The 22816-nt window shown below is 40.0% G+C and overlaps 1 protein-coding gene across 1 annotated transcript in view; it reads right to left on the reverse strand.

Moving 5' to 3' along the window:
• Positions 1-22816, reverse strand: part of LOC124266032 (mucin-5AC-like) — a 41333-nt gene that overhangs the window by 9913 nt on the left and 8604 nt on the right. Inside the window, exon 3 of the mRNA XM_046700844.1 lies at positions 9327-9426. Within this exon, the coding sequence (XP_046556800.1) occupies positions 9327-9426 (100 nt within the window). The remainder of the gene's footprint in view (positions 1-9326; positions 9427-22816) is intronic.

Raw genomic sequence — 22816 nt, forward strand, 5'->3', positions numbered from 1 at the left:
TTTATTGCCCTTGAGTGAGTGAGTGAGTAAATATTTATCGTCACATCAGCAATGTTTCAGCCACATCGTGACACGAACAATTAATAATTATATTGTAGATCAAGGAAATAAAAGTCAGTTAACGAAGAACAAGTAAAACTACTAATTGATATCACAGATATCCATTTAAAACTAGTAATTAATTCTAAAACATGTTAACTAGAAATGACAAGACAATGTAAAAACAGGCTCTAGATTGCCAACATTTGAAGGTAGATCACCATACTAGATAGTTGCCCTTGAACTTCAGTACATTTGCTTCCTGCATGTACCCTAGCTGGGGATCCCTTCAGCTGTCACAAGTTTAGACAATTTAGCCATGGTAAAATAACAAATATTCTACGGTTAAATAATTATATTTAAATGTTATTGCCCTTGAACTTCGTATGGGGACATAGTTACATTGAATCAGTGGTGATACAAATATTATAACTTTTTATCAATGTGTTTATCGTCGTTTGAAAGCCGAATCATTTAATGAGCATACACGTTTGCATATTAAAGGATATATATTGAATATAAATTAATTTCTCAACGTGTGTTAAATGGACAAAGTATACATATTTACATCCAAAAGTGAACAATACTGCAGCCATATATCAATGACAGAAAGGTTAGTTTTTATTTGATTCATGTCTACAAAAGGACATTAAAACTGTAGGATAGATATCACAGTTCAATTATGAAACAAACCAGGTCAGTATTTAAAAACAGAAGATTCAGGATAAGTTAAAACTATGTTATAGACCACTAGCAACCAAAGTTAGACCACCTTATTGGGCATCATGAGGACTTACGGTGTCAGTTTTAAAAGTGAGGGATGGAATCACAAGGACGTATTGATCATTTACCGTCATTGTATTGTACATCATGGTTTAAGGACATATCATTTCACATGGATGCGTTTTCTCAAGTTTTCCATCGTTTTGCCAAACACCGAATTATTCATCAATTTATAGAGATTTGTCTCAAAGTCGCTCGTGGCTTGTTTTCTCAGCTCGGTGTTCAATCGAATGTAGGGTTCCATCCACGGACTTTGATTAAATTTGAGCACCTGGTGTATTTTTTTCAGCTTCATACCCAGCGATAAATACAGTTTCAGATTCCTATAATGCACGATGTACTTGGTTTTATTCATCAAGTTGGGCGCGAGTTTTTCCACCTGAGCTGGTTTCGTCATGCCCAACAAGTCCCGCTGATAGTCTGACATCCAGTCCTGGTGCACTTTTAACCGTCCGAGAGACAGCGGATAACTGTTGTGAGCAGTTGTAAGACAGCGTAGATCACGTAAGGCATGGGCATTTTTTTATAATAGTTAAATTGGATCATATTTTTATTTTTGTTCGGGCATGTCAATCCTGATCGCGGTTCGTCCCACGCCTCGGCAGTCTTCCTTTTGTGCTTCCAGCAGGTCAGCTCGCGTCCAGCCGTGCAGACAGCTTTCGCAGAGGTGTTTCTTTTCCTTGTGGTTGGATTGATCATTCAACAGTCGGCTTAAGATTTCAATCCACGTGTAGTGATAATTGGCCCCTTTTTCGACAAGAAATAAATTGATCCTGGGTATGTTTTCCGGAGCGGAGCTTAATCTGTGCATGACCGTGTCCTTATCGTGTCCGAAGACGTTGATGGCTAAATGGTTTGGGAGCGTCTATACCTTTGAAGTTAAGCCCATCGTCTGTGGGATAGCTGGAAGGTCTATTCGCCAGTGCCCATCTTAAGCAGTTATCGTCATTGTTTTTAACGTTAATGATGGCTTGGTTTTTTTTGTAATATGGAGGCAAATCTAGGTACGATCTGCCTTTAAACGGCCTGTAGATCGCTATATCCAGATAGATGGTATCAACCACCAATCCGGAGCCTCTATGAGTAAATTTTTCCAACGATTCTTGTATTTGTTGCAACGAGGTATTGAGGGTCAAAGGGATCAAGTCGGATTGAAGAACGACTTCCTGTTAAGGTTCGAGGTACTCGGTACTTCCGTCCGTCTGCTGTTTGCTGAGCGACATTTTAAGGGTGAGCTGGTATTTGATACTTTTTAAATCATCTAGCTCTTTCTTACTTTCGCTGGCGATCAGAGGTTTAACATCGTTGACATCGATATTAGACTGGACAGTCATCTGTCAGCCTCTTAAATATTTCCCCAACACGTGATCCGTCGGTAGGAATTGTAATTCGACCGGCTCATTGTCTTCCAGGAGTTCGATCAGCTCAGCTTTCCTCAGTCTGGAATAACCTCTCAACCCCCGTTCTTTAGCTCGGAGTTTGAGCTCTTTGACCGTGGGAGGTTTCTGAACATCGAGTAATTTCAATAGCTGTTTTTTCTTCAATCGGGAGTAACCAACCACGCCACATTCTTTGGCCATCGCTTTCAATGCTTGAAGGGTAAACATTGTCACTATATCAATGTGTGAACAAAAGCTTTCCTAAAATAAATAATTATATTGAGATGGGAAGTCGAATCTCTAATAGACTCACTATAACCACATGTGAAATCACATCTCTAATTGTTTAAATTTGGGCAGATAATCCGTCATTCTTCTCTTTGACGAGTTTTGAAATAAAGCGCACATAAAATCTTTTTTAATTTTTTTATTCTGAGTATTCGGTTGCGTTCGTTGAGATAATTTCTTTTCGTCAAGTAGATCAGATGACCTCGGACCACATCCGGCGATAATGACATTTCACGCCTATGCCACACACTTCACACATATTATTGACAATACCTTTTCAGATGGACACAATAGTCGGTGGTGCATTTCCTGCCACAGGTTTCGGTTTTTCCCAGAAGCACGTACTGACAAATGATATGGTGCGTCGTCCCATCCCATCTTTATACACATATACACATATATTTTATATGCACATAAATATATTATAGTCTAATTGATTGACGATCAAAACGGTCGCGGCTAAACAGAGTGCGACGAAGATCAGCTCCCGGTCTTTTTACCCGGGGAAAGTCGTGTAATATTGAGATAGGGTGGGTTCCTCGCCGAGAGGTTCGAGCCGTTTGCCGGTGATGAGATAATACATGCATGGCTTCGTCCACGTCCTTAAACGTTTGAATGGCGTGATCGTATTATAACATGATCTTGGATGAAGTTCGATTCGGTGCTACGCGGTTCTACCGTGGTTATAACATGATGTTGCTTGTAATGGTGCTGCTCGTGCGGTTTTTAAGTTTTACAGCAATGCGGTGATGACGGTGATGCATGCCACTGCTATGGCGTATGGGGCCCATTGACGAATATTTTTTTCTGCTGTTTAGCCAGCCTTTGCGACCAGCTACCTTTTGAGGATTCTTTGTTCTGGTGAAGGTATTAATCACTGGAACAGCCTCCTCCTCGGTTGTTGTTCTGGAACCATCTCCTCCATCGTCGATAACATCTCATTATTATTATTGTTTATATTATTTTTATTTAAATCAGCAATGATTAGCCGTGATGATCACCGCGGTCAGAAGAGCCAGTAGCATGCCATATCAGTGGAACATGTCGCAGCTGACAGAGCTCAATCCATGGTTGATGAACGGATCTTTCTCGAGGTCTTCGCACATGTACAGGCGACGTTCCGGTGGGTGGGAAGGAAATACGACGCGACGCCGACGTAGATTTGCGTCATGGCCGATCCTATGGTTTTCGTCATTTTGTTCGGTGGCTTCCCTCAAGTACAGCTCATCGATTTCTTTCACAGGCATTTTTGCAGGGAGTGAGGTCCCCATCGAAGTATTGTTTGGCTTTGCCACCGACAGCCAGCGCCACCAGTCTCTCCCGCTTGTTGTCGCTTTTTTTATTATCCATCATTTGCTCGAGCAGTTCGTTGCACTCCATCTTATAATGTAGCAAACGATTTTTAAATCTAATAAAATAAAATCAACGCACGCGAAACACAGCGATAAAAGTCAAGAACATGCAACGAAAATTTTGAACATGTAAGTTATGCTTAAGATTTGCTAAAGTTTCTAAAATTTGCTTGAATTTGCTAGAATTTTGCTTAAGCTAGCGAATTTTATATGCTACAGGTTGGTCTGTTTTTCAATAGCAATTTCAATTTTGTTTCGTTTCGGCGAGCTGTTTTTTCACGCGGTCGCATTCTTGTTTGCTCGGAATCACGTCGTTTTCTACGCAAGCGTTCCTCGAACGAATCCCTGTCCTTGCAGTGAAACAGGGCGACCCATCGCATCTGCTCCTGCAGGTCTTTGAGCACCGAGTTAAATTTTTTGCGTCAGCACCCAAACGCTGTGTTTTTGATTGACAGGCCAGGTACGACAGCATGTCTCGGTTTTTAACCATTTCCTTGTTGGCGCTGCAGTCGTCAGGATGAACAGCGTCGACTCCCTTTAAATTTGTTGTAGTAAGCTTTTAACCAGTCTTGCAGGCGCGTTCCCGGATCCACTTTGTGCGTCCGGGGCCGTCATCACCCACGCTCTCTCCGTGTATGTCTTGTTCACCTGCAAAGTCGGGCAGAGAATGACGATGTGGTTGAACGCGTCCTCCTATTTTCACTCTTGTGGTCAACAAGTAGTAAATGTCTATACGTAAACTTAATGTGAAAAAATAAACCCTAATGTAATGGCAACGCGATTCGAGTGTACTATAAGGTTTCTTGCGAATCATTGACAAAAGAAATTCCGTTGGCCGCGAAAAACAGGTGCAAATTTGTAATCACGACCTGCTTTACCTGTAGCATCAAATCAAAGCATCGATATCAACGTTACCTGCGGTACAGTTCTGGGGACAGTTGGAGTCTTGACCGGACGCTGTAACAAACATAGGTTTTGAGTTAATATAAATATCGACTGCTAAAATGATTAATATTATGGTCATTCTTAGAAACACTTGCTTTCAGGGCACTAGTCTGTGAACCCAATGCAAGTGTCATTGTGTATGCTCATGTTTCAGATTATAGGAATGTAGGTATTTCATCATTGACACCATATTTATGTGTGAGTAACAGAAGCATGTATCTCACCTTGCAGGCTCCAGACAAGCAACAGAATCAGGTAAGCAATGGCGTTCTGGGTAACCATGGTTCCACAATGGTTGAGTATGACGTGCAATGAATTCATCCTTGGAGACCATGCCATTAAATTAAATTCATTAAGGCGGGGCGAGATCAGAAATGACACTACAACCACACCAGTGAAGCTCACTCCTTCAACTGGTAAATATATGTGAGTGAAACATAGTCACACATCAATCAGAAGATATATTTTGCTATGTACTGTTCAGTACAATACAGCATGTGTACTACAAAGGGTACAGTAAGCCAGGTCGTCCGTATGCTATGGTATGGTATATAAATACAATAATTGCCTATTTCAGAAAAATGAATATTAAATCCGCCGTTCAATGTCAGCGTGCTCACACCTGAGGTGATCCCTGCTTGATGGTGATTCATAAACACATGATTGTGATGCAGTCGGACTATAAAATGGAGTATGTCCCTTTTGTACAATTATTTGTAAACTGAATGAGATACGATTGATATCCGAATAATCGTCATACGTGTCTATCAGGAAAATGCATGTCGGTCTACTGTGTGATAACTTTCCTCGTGATAAGTAATGTACTCCTCAAAACTGTGGTTTTAATTAACGATTGAAAAAATTGGCAGATATATCGGAGTCAATCAATGTTGATATAATGATTATGAATGTTTCGAGGGTGCATCACCGCTTGCACTTCCTTATGACCAATGTTTGTACAGTAATCGTTCTTGAAAGATGACTGGTGTATGACGTGAAATTTGCATGTGTACAATTTTTATTTTCAAGCAAAAAAGCACCTTCTTGAAACAAACACTAACAACTTTGTGATGCAAGATGACTCAAAATTAATGGTCTGCAGTGATTTATCGTCCTTCTTGAAAAACCGTCGAATTCAAGAATGACACTCCATGAACGTGTATGGGGATACTATGATGTGTGCCCGCATCCCATGCGTTGTGTCTAGCGGTGATGATAAGGAAAATTGTGGTGCATTCATAGGATGTCTGCCTTTGAATAGTTTGTTAACGCTTATACTTTCTATCCAAATTGACAGTTTATGTTCCCCTACCTTTTTAAAGAGTATATTAAAGAGTATATGAAGAGATGTCTCAAACGGTATGATCAGCAAAGAGGTGAGGCATCATTACATCTTTGGGCATCTCCCATATCTGCAGCTACTGCAACAACTGATAACATCCCAGAGACTACTCAATACATATCAGTATAGGACACTGACTAGCATGGTACACAATGCAGTAGTACGTGGGCAGATCGATGATGAACGTGAAACGTCAATGCCTGGTAATAACCAGTGTCGATTATCAAACGATTGATATCTGAATAATTGTCCTTCGTGTATACTGGAAAATGTGTGTAGGTCTACAATGTGATAACTTTCCTCTTGATAAGTAATGTGTGTTGCGGATGTTGTCATAAACATATGATCTGCAATGAGGTATCACTATATTTTTTTGGCATTTCCCATAAATGACTCAACTGCCACAGCAACTACTGTAACAACTAATAACCTCCCAGTGGCTGCTCAATACTTATCAGGATAGGACACTTGCTAGCATGGTACAGCAGGGCGATGTTTGGAGGTCACAAATCATTATGTACCCCCTAACAATGCAGTAGCACCTGGGCAGATCGATGATAAACGCGAGACGCCGACAATACCTGACAATATAACCCGTCTCGATTAGCAATCGAAACATATTCCACTGGGTGTGGAAAGTAGAGGAACTAGAGGTAACAAATTTGAGTAAATCACTGAGAATCAGTATAGGCATCAGGATTTCACGATTAGCTCAAGCTGCTCTAACAATGTGACAGGTTTTTTCCGTGTTGTGAAACTGTTATACTTCACTTGCCCTTTTAGTATCACAGCTACACAACCCAGAAGTGATGGCGATATAGCCTGGACTACCTTTTATGCAGAAAATAACCTGACAATAAATCAATGCTAACGAAGAACTTCAGAGCTATACACTCCTGGCTAATTTTGAAATGTGTTGTTGCTGGAGTGTGTGTGTGTGTGTGTGGTGGGGAGGTGGGGGTGTGTGCGTGCGCGTGTGTGTGTTTTTTAGAGGTATTTATACATACACAAAATAGCCACGACGTAACATATTTAGGAGACATATGTTACCTGTTCCAACTATGGTTTAAGGTGCATATCTTTAGGCGCCACTGCTTACATTTCTGACGGTTGGTTAGCTCGACATCGAAAGTCTTAGAATGGGTGAAATATTGTTTTGTGAGGACCAGTTTCATTTGTAGTCTTTGGAAAAATGATGAGCACCTTTCTAAAACGATCTCGCTGTATTTAAAGTATCTGAAAGGCGGTGTCAAAGATTTACGGCCACGGGTCTGTTACTGGATCAAGCAAACACATATGACCTGTATATGTATATCACCATCGATGATCAAACTAAGGACAACAACTGTTTATCTGAAATGTGTAAAAGTAAAAAAACGAAATAGAGATACGAGGCCACAGTTTGCGGGGTCAAAAAGAATTTCATGTGGCTTAAGAGCTAAAGGTACCAAACCATTTTAAACATTTCTTTTATGCGTATTCCCACTATGAAATGCATAGGACTAAATTTTGAAATGAGTAAATAATCACACAAGATCAGTTGAAATAGGACATACAGAAATAGGTTTATACTCAAGAAGGGGAATACCATAAATCAGTATCACGTACTCTTTAAAATGAAACTCGCAGAAGATGGGAATCTGGATTTTACTTGTTCATGAAACATCTTTTAGAAGCCCGATTTTTAATATGGATAACATATTTATTGCAGTGGGTGCGACGTTTCGATGTAGATGGATGCTAACACCGTTATCAAGCAAGCTATACACAAAACTATGGTCAAGGAAAATATAATATGAACGATAGTGGAGTTATACAATTATTTTATTCGTGAAACGCTGAATACACATGCAATATTTCTTACTAAACGATGTCAGTCACATGTTCGTTAATTTCATTAAGCTATAAGTATTATACAGATATGAGTGCATGAACATGACATGGAAAGAGTGTCGAAAGCAGAATTAGCGTGAACGTTGTCACACTTATGTGCGGTGTTAATGACTTTAAACGGTCAAACAAGCGATGCGGCGTCTTCGACATGGTGTCCTATGTCAGGCCAGTCTTCCAGTCACACAAATGGCTGTTGTACCAGAATATGGAAACGAGCCTCTACGTCCAGGTTCACCAGATCTGGCCCCTACTGACTATCAGGTGTTTGCAGATTTGAACACTAAAACCTTACAATGACTTGGTTGTTGATACAGAGGGCTGGTTGATGAGCTAGCATTCGAAAGACAAAAACCATTCCACTTCCAAAAACATGTCAATGAGTTATTTCAATTGTTCGAAAACGTGGTCACTCCGACAGTTCTTATTTGACCATCCACCGAAACCCGCGCCTTTATGAGGAAAGTACTAGAATATGATTGTCTACACGGAAGATACTGCAACATTAATAGCTTCATGCGAGTTATGTTTCACCTGACTAACAGCAGGGATCAAACTTAAGTGCGGATATTTAGGGTATTTTCGTACAGACTAAAATCAGTAGTATCAACATAAATGTTTGATTCTCCCGCTTTCTCGATGTCTTGATTATTAGAACCAACGTTGACATAACATGATGTTCCAGTTGACACATTCTGATCATTCACGTATCCGTTGTTCACATAGGTGCATTCGTTTTCATTAATGTTCTCAAGACTGGTAGTTGTTTTCGTGTTAACATAAATGGACCCTTGTTCTGACCATCCCCTTGGTGTTCTGTAGCTTTGTATGATCTGGTACTGAGTAGAATCAGAGGGTTCCGCTACACACATTTCATAAGATGGGACAACTGCTTCTTCAGCGTCTCTGGCTTGGGTCCTTTTGCCTTTCTGTCTCCTGAAACATTGAATTATGGGTGAAATAACCAAACCAAATTCCTCTGATAGAACAGATGTACTCATTTCATTCATATTCCACTTCTTGACAGATGTGTTAATTCTAAGTGTCAACAGAACCTCAGAGAAATAGTTTCCTCTGTCCAAATGTGCAAAGTATAGTTTCTTCTCGTTAAGGAGGGACTTTGTGTCAGGGTGTTTTGACGTTATCGTTGTCAATAGCAAAGGGGAGGAAATTTGAACAGAATTTTTAGGTCAGCCTATCCCCATTAATCTTTCAGCGAAGCATTTTATTTTGCTCTATTATCATAACCTAGACAACATTTGTATCACGAACATAATACTTCACCAACTGTTGATAGCTGCACCATACCTCACACACGCAACAGCAACAACCGCAACAGTGACGACACCAGCAGCCACAGCACCCACGATAATGACGTACAGTAACGGGAACCTGCTATCGGGGGACTCTGAAAGTGTAGCAATACATTCAAGCGTGGAAATCGAACACATTAAATATTAACACATTGAACAGTTAAATTTGTGTACGTAAAATAGACATTTGTTTGCCGTATTGATATCTTTTTCAACAATGACATGCTTCTTTTAGCTAGAACACAAACGACTTTTGCACCCGTCATAATGCAGCATAATGTAATTGAATACTGCTCCTTCAGAATTGAAAGTGGTATTTTACGCCTGCTGAGATATATATCTGACTTTATATACTAAAAGACTTCTCCTTTGCAATAGCACCTTACATATGACCTGCTTGATTCTTAATCATATAAGCTCATAGTATATATTATTTGTAATGGTGAAATGTTTTACAGGCGTGTCGGGTTTGCACGTGAGATAGTACCCACAATGTAATACAAACACAAAAGGTCAGCGATATAAATCGGTCTTGATCATCTGCAGTGATTAACAATAGTGAAAGACTCGAAGGGACATATTACCATAGTTTTGGCCGAGTATACAATTTAACTGTTGTTTATTTCATTAATGACATGTGAACATGCACTTACAAATTCTGCTGTTGAATTGTCACGTGTAACGATAATCCTTCTCCAAGTCTGTTTCAATAGATGCAATATCAATTTAAACTGGTTATTGACTGCGCGTACCTCTGCTATGACAAGAACTACAAGCTGCAAAAATGTAACCCGTTCGTCTTTGAAGAACCCCCCAAACACATACATCACTTCCTTTACCTGCTGCACCAGATGGTGGCGTGGATGTTTCCGATGTGTGTGCTGTCGCTGTTGGTGGTGTTGCCATTGTTTTGGATGTTTGTGCAGTAGTGGACTTAGTGACCCACAACGCTGGTGAAGTAGTCACTTTTGTCGTAGACAATGTCTTGGATGTTGTTGGCATGGTAGTAGTTTTGAAAGAAGACATTGAAGAAAACGTTTCCAGCGGTACAGCTAAACAAACACATGCATATCTTTCTATATTGATACGTAGCTTGAATGGAAGGTATTTCTAATGCTACACATGTGTCTGATTGGAAGCGGTAAAGTGTCTGCAGTCGACAGTATATCAATATACTTAACCAGACCTTAAGCGTTCGGCTAATGATACTGATTCAGATATCAGTTTCGTGAAGATATACAACCGCACACACAGTCAGATGGATTTCATCTAACGTTGATGTCATATATCCTCAAGTTTGACCAGAACACATTTCTATAACGTCCCATCAAAGCCAGCGTCCTGGTGGTGTTAGTGAACGTCTCGTGTATTCAGACTAGGTACACCCAAGTCGAGGTCTGTTTTGCTTGTCTGGTTTGTTCACAGGCGCATGAGTACAGCTGTGCAGTGTAACACAACAAAATAGTTTACAAGTTTGTGAGTGACGGGTGCTACTGGTAGAACAGGACATGATTATCCTTTAAGCGAGCATCTTATATAATTTTAACAGATATTTTGTAACTTTCTGTTTTCGGAATTTGTTTCTGAAAATAGTCAAAACTGGGTATTCTTTTGCATTGACGTTCTATGTTATCATTTGATGATCTCATGAGTGATCTCATGAGTGAGTGATCTCATGATTACATGAGTGAGTGAGTGAAAACTCACAAATATAAAGTCACATCGGAAATATTTCAGCCATATCGTGACTACGATCGTATGACGTGTATAGCTTTAGTCTTGATAATAAGAATATTTTGCATCTTTTGACAATAGTATATATTGCTATTCATCAATAGAAGCGACAAAACACTTTCCACATCCATAAAAAAATCTGCTAAAAGCAGAGTCGTTTGTACAATTGTGACTTAATCATGAGTATATACTTGTATCAGCAGTATTACAGCCGTAAACAATCGATTCTGGCCCAGACAATCCAGCGATTGTTACCATGCGATACTATGACAGAGCATGTGTCCATAAATCACTATGAAATAGTGGTGATACCAGGTGTTCACGAAAAGATGAGCGTATCGTGCCCCACCGGTGGCACCCGTCATAAACACATGCTAAGTCTAGTCAGTTGTATAATTCGGGAACGTATGGTATATGTCAAAATTGCATCGGACATTGTTTTTGTCACTGATGCATCAAATTTGGAAATGTCCTCCCCATTTCTACCATGAAAGAATTGGTGCCCATGGGAATGTCTACTTCATGGCCAAATGTTTTACCATAAATTTTACAAAAGTGTTATCAATGAGAAATATTTCACACATTATTTTCTCTGTAAAATTCCAATGACATTTGCTTTCATTATTGACAAAGTGTCCTGAGTGAGTGAGTTTAATTTTAGCAATATCACGGTAGGGGACACCAGAAATAGGCTTCACACATTGTATTCATGTGGGGAATCGAACTCGGGTATTCTGCGTGACGAGCAAACGCTTTGACCACTAGGCTAAACCCACCGCCCCACAAAGTGTCCTGAACCTCTGAAGATAGGTGTGTAGGTATTTCGTTGTTCACCGCGTCTGTTTATGCCCCATTGATCAGGGAATGAATGTTTCCCTTAAGTTGGTCATATACAACGCTGAAACGGTTCTGAGGTTTTGAGAATCCACATCTATTAATTCCGCATGTCTTAAAATCTTTCTGTGAATATCGAGAAAGTCCTAAGTCCTTCCTTGATAGTAATAAGGATTATGGCTAATCTTTGAGACAGGGATTTGGTGGTATATTTGCTGGAACCAGCAATATATCTCTCTTTGCAAAGATTTTTATGTAGTTTTGGAATCAACTACAAAAGAGGAGTGGATATGTCTTTAGGTTTAAGAGTCAAGCCAAACGTTGATAACACCGTTGAGTGGTTTAGGCAAATATATTTCTAGTACCGTATATTTCCACCTCGCAGAAACTCAGATTCAGCATTCTCGCATCTTCTGTAGGTTGGCGATAGATCATGAGATTGATCCCCGTCACGGGTACATCACACTCCAGGTAGTACTCTGATTGCCATATGTAGGAAGAGTCCGGGGCGTGACATATTCAGCCATCGACAGACACATATACGTCATCCTGTTGATCTGGAATATGTTGAGAAGAATGAACAAAATACCTTACACTAAATACATATTCGGGTGTGTTTTAGCATTGCTGTAACATAATAGATTTCAAAGCTGGTCAAATAATGTTTAAGATGTCTCATATAAAATACTTGTCCGATGTAAAGACCTTGTCAGTATAAGTACTATTAATTTTGTCCGTATTAGTACGCATTCGTTATCTTGTGTTTATGGTGACACAGTACCTTCCGAGAATATCTTGATCCTAGTAACTGTCCTTTTCTGTGTAAACTCCGCCTCCCATGCTGGGTATAGGGACGAGACTGATGCACACGGCCCTGACGTCACACCATCAGTATCCCAGGCTGCCTGCCCGGTGGTGGCGTAAGCATGGTTGTCCCCAGATGTAAAGTTACACGCCGCTATATTAACTGTAATAATAAACAGTATCATTATCTGTGGTATGTTAATGTACATTACACAACACCATCGCTTGGCAGATAGGAATTATTTTACTTACTGGTCATACAATTTTATATTAAGCTGACTTTCATTTCAGGTTGTCCTTTCCAGTTGTAATACTTTTAACATGCATAACCTTTCAGCATTACCATATTGTTATTGTTTTGTGCTTTCCGGACATGAGTCATCATACATTACATCCCATATCTTGTGCTGACACCCTGTAAAATACAAATACGTCTACTACTTGTACTCTCGTTGTCAACAAGAAGTGACTATATGCAAATATAAGCAATATAACACCTAGTGACGATTTGAATGGGAATTAGATTTTATATTGATTCATTGTCTAAATGGAATTCGTTAGCTGCAATAGGCAAAGTGATACTGTTAATTATATTAATGGATCACTGACAACCAGATGTGCACCGTGAACAAAACATCGATATCAACATTCTTCCCCTATTTGTTGAATGACATCAGGAAAAATACTGAATACAAAAGCTGCTACATGTTGGTAACAAGTAGTAAATGTCAAGGCGTAAATTTAATGTGCTGATACAAATAGTAAAATACATAGCAACGCCATTTGAGAGCACATTAAGTATTCTAGTGAATCACGGACAAAACATATTCTGTTGGCTGTTATAGGCAAAATATTTTATGAACAAGTAACTGAAATTCAGATGTAAACTGTAATCACGACCTGCCCTACCTGTACCACCTGTAATCAAAACAGTGATATCAACGTTACCTAAGGTACAGTCCTGGTGGCAGTTGGAGTCTTGACCGGACACTTACACACACATAGACTTTGATTTAATATCAATATCGGTTTATACATCAGTCATTAACAAAGGTAAAACTATGTATTTGTGAGGTGAGGTGAGGTGAGGTAAAATGAAATTCTGTTTAACCTCGTGCTTGAGAATATTTCGCTCATATGGCGTGTGCATGCGTGTGTATGTGTATGTGCGGCTGCTTGTACTAGCCCAGACTGAAACTGGTTTTATAGTGCTAGCCCACTGAGATACCATGCCGCAGTGAAGCACGAATACCCCACTCAGACACATTATACTGACTCCGAGCCGACCAATCCTTGATGTACCCATTAATGCCGAGCGCCAGGCAGGGACCAACAAGTACCATATTTTAACGTATTTTGGTATGATGCGGTCGGGGATCGAACCCGTGACCATCCACTCTCCGGGCGGACGCTCTAACCAGTACAACACGGAGGCGGTCTGCAATGTATTTGTAAATAGGCCAGTAGAAAAATCCCATAATTTAATTAGACCTACACATTTTCGATAACAGACAAATATTTGTGACAAATGTATTCCCTTGTTCATATGTCTTTCCCCCCAAAAAACAACCAAAATCAACCTCTGGCAAAGTTGTGAAATTTGATATTAATGCCATTTTTTGCATCTTAAGTAGTTGTCAACCACACTCCTGCGCAGTGATGACTAAGCATAACATCACTGCCACAGGCTAATTTGCATATCACGTGACCGGACTTTTCTCTTGTTACATTGTAAACAAACGCGCATATTCACAACAAGAAGAGACTGGCCTTACGCAAGCTTTTCGGCGCGCTCTTCACTATGTTTTACATTGTTACATATATTTCTTCCACAACTGCGACGGTAACATTCATGACAGTACATATTTAGATATCAAACTAGCAGCATTGTTTGCTCTCTGTCGGCTTCGATGACAGCACGTGGAGCCGTACAACCTATGTAAACAAAGGATCGCTACGCAAATCGAAATAGTGTTACATGTTTTAGGATATTTTCTCAGTGAAACTAAACCATTCTATCAAAGATGTTTAATTAGATGTTTAGGCTCGTCAAAAATAAAAGAGTTAAGACATATGTACATTATATTGAATGGACGGTGCAAGATGTGACGAATCGTCACATCTTTCTGGCCTGTGGCAGAGGTACTATGCTGGCATGCCGAATGGAAATCTGGGTAGGAGATTGGTTGTCAACACTCAGTTAGCTTCCACATGTCTAGCAACCACAAGGGTTTTGCGAACACTGGGCACAAATTTTAACTTTGATACTCACTGTTTAATCTGTGCTGAAGAAATTGACTTTGTTAAAGGTCGTCGTTATCCTAGCCAGGCCTCTGCAGTAACCAGTATTGAATGTCTTCGTAATATTGGAAAAACAAACATCTTACAAGGTACACTGTTACAAGTTTGTAATCAGAGATCTGATAAGAAAGCCACAGAAATTAAGGCTAGGAGTGCAACAGCGGGTGGCATTCGTGCTGTTGAGGCTAAATACCACAGACCATGTATGCAGAAGATCTTGTCAGGATGCGACAGAACTCCTGACCTGCCCTACCTGTAGCAGCCGTAATATAAAATAAGCAACAACGTTACCTGCGGTACAGCTCTGGGGGCAGTTGGGGTCTTGACTTGACACTGTAACACACATAGGCTTGGCGTTGATATAAATATCAGCTGATACATCAGCCAATAACAAAGGTAAAACTAAGAAAGATTGTTCAATGTGCAATGTATATGCATTCATAATTAAAACAATTTGTAAGATCGATGTACATTTATGTCTCCAATTACTTGGAATGTAGATGATTCCTCATCTGGTATATGTATGTGTCTCACCTTGACCCCATGCCTGCATCAGAATCAGGTATACAATGGCGTTGATAGTAGTCATGGTTCCATACGTAATCTTGTTATTGAAAATAATGTGTGACGATGACCATACCATGGCGTCCGTTAAAATCGGACTGGATCACAAATGATAACATACTTCCTCACCAGTGAGAGTTATTTCAGTCTGCCAATAACGACTACACTACACTGACGTGGCTGTATTTATTCGACAAGCAATGTTATAATGAGGTTTACGGGGCGTATAAAGGACTGTACAACTACGACACAGTATGAAAGGCACAATACATGCGCAGTCCTGCATCAGGAAAACTAATGCTACTCTGTTTTCAGAACATTTTGATAAGCAGATAATGTCAAACATTTATTCACAATCCAGTTTATTCTCTATGATAAACTATTTTACGTGGTAACGTTTCTGTGTTTACAGAGTGAGATCGGTTCAACATTAGTTTAAGCATGTTTCAGTCATGTCGTGGTTCAGTCATGTCGTGTTTCAGTCATGTCGTGTCATGTCATGTCATGCCTAGTGCCGGAAAGCTTGAGATGATACATCTGACACCACACGAGCATGAGTATGGCGCAAAACTATGATCTTTATCAGGTCGAAGTCACGTACTGTTCGGGTACGTCTAAAGGAGGCAACCCTGTGCTCTTATCAGCATTAGATGCTAAGCTTGGTTGGTTGGATGTTTCGTTAACGCCGCAATCAGCAATATTCCAGCTATGTGGCGGATGTCTGTGAATAGTCGAGTCTTGGCCAGACATTCCTGTGATCAACATCATGGGCATCGATCTACGCAATTGGGATACGACGATAATATGTGTCAAACAAGTCAGCGAGCCTAACCAACCGATCCCGTTAGCCGCCTCTCACGACAGGCATGGGTTGCTGAAGGCCGATTCTAACCCGGATCTTCACGGGTCAGAAGCCAAGGTAGAAACACAAGTGTATGTACAAGTGCAGGTGACTTGCTTGATAACGGTCTTAGCATCCACGTGGAAACGTCGCATCTATTGCAAAAAGAAGTCCATTCATACAAAAATCGTTCCTCTTCATCATACCATCGTGTAAATGCCACTCAAAGAAATGTGTATAATGTATCGGTTAGAAACAAGACAGACACTAAGGGAAATAATTTGTCTGAAAAGGCTTAGATATATACAAGAGGCAGCGCACAGTATTAAATCGAAACTTTATCTGTAAAGCTTTTTTTACAAATCTATAACACTCGTAGAGTAGTGTATATGAGAAATCACTTATCATTATTCAAATGAATAAACATGCTGATGCTTCTCGGCACAACAAAGGCTAAATCAGAGGAAGTTCAACGACAAAATACGGGAACGTATTGATGATAGGGACACGTATGGATGATCAAATACGTCAATAAAATGCATATCATCGGGCATTCGTACCAAATTTTACTGTCGATTAAGTCACCCTGGGATGACGGGCTGAATGATATAAACAACCCGATCTAGACTCTGACGCTGACAACATGGACTCGATGATGGTTCGACCAATATGTAACACTACAGCTGCACGCGATATCACACTGATAAATACGATACATGTTGTCATAACGCTTTTTTTCTGGTCAGCTTTTGTAAAGATAACATTTCACCTCCCTGGTTGTGTGCTGGTATGTAGGTTTCTAAATGATGGGACTGATCATGATGAATGGATGGTACTCTCTGTGGATTTTCCCCATTGTAGTCATCGTGTGCCTTGATCAACATTTACCTTTGCATACAGGTGTGTATATTATTTATCTACCTTTATGTCCGATTTGAAAGAATGCGACAATCAACGTGTCAAAACGTTGTTTGAGATAGGATTTTACGGAAAAGGAAACATTTCGGCTATTATTGGTGTATGAACAGTTTGTTAATTTTTTGGGTTTACTTAAAATATGAGAAGAAGTGACCTTTCATTGAAATCTCACTAAATGTTATTTGGGTTTATTTTTTAACAGACGTCGATCGGTTGTACCTGTATTGAATATACATGTATTATTGCATGACATATTGATGACGTAAAATGGTATACTCTGGAAAAGAGGTTTTCTTGTACAGCAAACAATTGTATCTGCATTTGATGTAAGGAAAGGTACTATTTGTGAGTTCTAAAATAATCAAGATTACCAAATATCCGCTACACGAAAATTTATGCTCTTGATCATAGAGCGAAACGAAATCCTAGAAATCTAGAGTGTGTCATTATCACACATATGTCACAGTGCCTATATAGTTACATCACATGTTCGCAGATCATTAGTTAGCATGCATCTAGTCCTATTTGTTATAAACGCAAAAGTATTTCAAAACCATATCGGCCGAAGTTGTATTCAAGATGCAGCCTATATTTTGGTTCACTAAAGATATTTTTGTAACCACGAAAGTTGTGTATGACATTGAAACCGCTGTTTATTGCCCTTGAGTGAGTGAGTGAGTAAATATTTATCGTCACATCGGCAATGTTTCAGCCACATCGTGACAAGAACAATTAATATAATTATATTGTAGATCAAGGAAATTAAAAGTCTGTTGGTTTATTTAAATTTTATTGCCCTTGAACTTCGTATAGGGGACATAGTTACACTGAATCGAGTGGTGATACAAATATTATAACTTTTTATCAATGTGTTTATCGTCGTTTGAAAGCCGAATCATTTAATGAGCGTATACGTTTGCATATTAAAGGATTTATATTGAATATAAATTTCTCAACGTATGTTAAATGGACAAAGTATACATATTTACATCCAAGAGTGAACAAAACTGCAGCCATATATCAATGAGAGAAAGGTTAGTTTTTATTTGATTCATGTCTACAAAGGACATTAAAACTGTAAGATAGATATCACAGTTCAATTATGAAACAAACCAGGTCAGTATTTAAAAACAGAAGATTCAGGATAAGTTAAAACTATGTTATAGACCACTAGCAACCAAAGTTAGACCACCTTACTGGGCATCATGAGGACTTACGGTGTCAGTTTTAAAAGTGAGGGAAAGAATCACAAGTTCGTATTGATCATTTACCTTCATTGTATTGTACACCATGGTTTGAGGACATATCATTTCACATGGATGCGTTTTCTCAAGTTTTCCATCGTTTTGCCAAACACCGAATTATTCATCAATTTATAGAGTTTTTCCTCAGAGTCGCTCGTGGCTTGTTCTCTCGGCTCAGTGTTCAATCGAATGTAAGGTTCTATCCACGGACTTTGATTAAATTTGAGCACCTTGTTTTAGCGATAAATACAGTTGCAGATTCCTATAATGCACGATGTACTTGGTTTTATTCATCAAGCTGGGCACGAGTTTTTCCACCTGAGCTGGTTTCGTCGTGCCCAACAAGTCCCGCTGATAGTCTGACATCCAGTCTTGGTCCACTTTTAACCGTCCGAGAGACAGCGGATAACTGTTGTGAGCAGTTGTAAGATGGCGTAGATCACGTAAGGCATGGGCATTTTTTTTTTATAATGGTTAAATTGGATCATATTTTTATTTTTGTTCGGGCATGTCAATCCTGATCGCGGTTCGTCCCACGCCTCGGCAGTCTTCCTTTTGTGCTTCCAGCAGCTCAGCTCGCGTCCAGCCGTGCAGACAGCGTTCGCAGAGGTTTTTGTTTTCCTTGTGGTTGGATTGATCATTCAACAGTCGGCTTAAGATTTTAATCCACGTGTAGTGATAATTGCCCCCTTTTTCGACAAGAAATAAATTGATCATGGGTATGTTTTCCGGAGCGGAGCTTAATCTGTGCACGACCGTGCCCTTATCATGTCCGAAGACGTTGATGGCTAAATGGTTTGGGTGCGTCTATACCTTTGAAGTTAAGCCCATCGTCTGGGGATAGCTGGAAGGTCTATTCGCCACTTTAGAATCAGCGGGGAATAAGGCGGACCTTAGTGCCCATCTTAAGCAGTTATCGTCATTGTTTTTAACGTTAATGATGGCTTGTTTTGTTTTGTAATATCGAGGCAAATCTAGGTACGATCCGCCTTTAAACGGCCTATAGATCGCTATATCCAGATAGGTGGTATGGATGGTGTCCACCACCAATCCGGAGCCTCTATGGGTAAATTTTTCCAACGATTCTTGTATTTGTTGCAACGAGGTATTGAGGGTCAAAGGGATCAAGTCGGATTAAAGAACGACTTCCTGTTAAGGTTCGAGGTACTCGGTACTTCCGTCCGTCTGCTGTTTGCTGAGTGACATTTTAAGGGTGAGCTGGTATTTGATACTTTTTAAATCACCTAGCTCTTTGTTACTTTTTCTGGCGATCAGAGGTTTAACATCGTTGACATCGATATTAGACTGGACAGTCATATGTCAGCCTCTTAAATATTTCCCCAACACGTGATCCGTCGGTACGAATTATAATTCGACCGGCTCATTGTCTTCCAGGAGTTCGATCAGCTCAGCTTTCCTGTCTGGAATAACCTCTCAACCCCCGTTCCTTAGCTTGGAGTTTGAGCTCTTTGACTGTGGGAGGTTTCTGAACATCGAGTAATTTCAATAGCTGGTTTTTCTTCAATCGGGAGTAACCAACCACGCCACATTCTTTGGCCATCGCTTTCAATGCTTGAAGGGTAAACATTGTCACTATATCAATGTGTGAACAAAAGCTTCCCTAAAATAAATATTTATATTGAGATGCGAAGTCGAATCTCTAATAGACTCACTATAACCAAATGTGAAATCACATCTCTAATTGTTTGAATTTGGGCAGATAATCCGTCATCCTTCTCTTTGACGAGTTTTGAAATAAAGCGGACATAAAATCTGTTTTAAAATTTTTATTCTGAGTAGTCGGTTGCGTTCGTTGAGATAATTTCTTTTCGTCAAGTAGATCAGATGACCTCGGACCACGTCCGGCGATAATGACATTTCACGTCTATGCCACACACTTCGCACATATTATTGACAATACCTTTTCAGATGGACATCAAATGTATGTCACAATGGTCGGTGGTGCATTTCCTGCCACAGATTTCGTTTTTTCCCAGAAACACTTATTGACAAGGATATGGTGCGCGTCATCCCATCTTTATACACATATAAATATATTTTATATGCACGTAAATATATTTTAGTCTAATTGATGAACGATCAACACGGTCGCGGCTAAACCGAGTGCGACGAAGATCAGCTCCCGGTCTTTTTTACCCGGGGAAAGTGTATAATACTGAGATAGGGTGGGTTCCTCGCCGAGAGGTTCGAGCCGTTTGCCGGTGATGAGATAATACATGTGCATGGCTTCGTCCACGTCCTTAAACGTTTGAACGGCGTGACCTTCTCGCTGGAGCTGGTCGTGGATAAAATCGATTCTCTGCATGTGTTTTTTAACGTTGTAGGCTTGTGCGGCTTGTAATTCTCTACGGCTAAATCGTGCCGTTTCCGTTCCACTTCGATTTCGGCCGCGTTCGACGTTCGTAGGTAAGAAAAAAGGTAATTGCTCCCCGAAAAAGCCAGGGCGTTGACTAATGCCCCACCGACCATCATCGCTTTATGTATTACAAATTTTTTTTATTTCAATATGTTTTCTGGAATGATGCCTTGCTTAACGAGCATCTCTTTGGTGGCCATCGCCAGTCCCAAGTCAATCAATCTTTATTTTCTTTGTAGTGGAGGCCATAGGCCCAGGCTACACTTCAGGATTTCAGATCGGTTCATATGTGCATATATAGTTCAAGGACAATAAGTTAATTTACAAAGTATACAAAAGGAAATATGATATTATTGGCATAGAAGTGAATTTCATTGCATTGTGTATATAAATAGCTAGGGTTTTTTTTACAGTATATGGATTGCCAGTTGACATGAGCATATTAAACTTATGAATAGAGGGATTCGAATAAAAGTTATGTGGTAAATACAAACATCTCAGATTTTGATATCATTTACATACCAAAATATAATGAAATTCATTTTCAATAAAGTTATCTTTACATACAAAACATAATCTATTTGATCTGGGTTGATTAATATATCGACCAAGTCAAAGTCAAACACGAGTCCCAAGTCAAACACGAGCATGCCCATGTCTTGCAGGTTAAAATTGGTTTGGGTGCCGGTTGTTTGGTGATCATTTTGCTCAATCGGGCGTAGCCTATGGCTACTGCACTGATCACGGTGGCGTGATACGCATCGTTGACAAACGTTTTTCCATCAGGGTCGACAAGGTGTATATAAGATGAATAATTTTTGTAAATTATAACATGATATGAGGATGAGGTTCTAATTGCGGTGGTACCGGTACTACCGGTGCTACCGATGTTGCTGGTGCTGCTGGTGCCGTTTTGAATGTGTACAGCAATGTGGTGACGATGGTGATGCATGCCACTGCTATGGCATATGAGGCCCATTGACGACTTTTTTTCTGCTGTTTAGCCAACCTACCTTTGCGACCGGCGGCTACCTTTTGTGTATTCTTTTGTCTGGTGAAGGTATTAATCACCGGTTCTTCTGTCTCCTCCTGGGGAACAATTTCCGTCTCCTCCATCTTGTATATTATTATTGTTTATATTAATTTTTTTCTTTAAATCGGAAATGCTTCAATGTGATGATCGCCACGGTCAGAGGAGCCAGTAGCATTCCGTACAAGCTGACGGGGCTAAAGGCGTGGTCGATGAACGGATCTTTCTCGAGGTCTTCACACATGTACAGGCGATGTTCTGGTGGAGTGGGAAGGAAATACGACGCGATGCCGACGTAGATTTGCATCATGGCCAATCCTATGGTTTTCGTCATTTTGGCGCCGAGTCTGGCTTCGTATCTCACGTACAGCTCATCGATTTCTTCGACAGGCATTTTTTTAATTTTGCAGGGAGTGCAGTCCCCACCGAATTATTGTTTGGCTTTTTCCACCGACCTCCAGCGCCTCCAGTCTCTCCCGCTTGTCGTGTTTTTTATTATTATCCATCATTTACTCGAGCAGTTCGTTGGACTCCATCTTAATAATATATATAGCAAACTATTTTTGAATCTAATAAAATGAAATCCAACGCACGCGAAACACAGTGATAAGAAAGTCAAGTGACACGCAACGAAAATATCGAACATGCTTAGGCTATGCTAAGGTATGCTAACATTTTCTAAAATTTGCTTAAATTATGCTAGAATTTTGATTAAGCTAGCGGATTTTATAAGCTACTGGTTGGTCCATTTTCAATAGCAGTCTGGCGTGTTTCGTTTCGGCGAGCTATTTTTTCATGTGGTCGCATTCTTGTTTGCTCGGAATCACGTTGTTTTCAC

Source organism: Haliotis rubra, unplaced genomic scaffold (assembly GCF_003918875.1).
Source record: "Haliotis rubra isolate DU_JTF1 unplaced genomic scaffold, ASM391887v1 Scf1229, whole genome shotgun sequence".
Lineage (NCBI taxonomy): Eukaryota > Metazoa > Mollusca > Gastropoda > Lepetellida > Haliotidae > Haliotis > Haliotis rubra.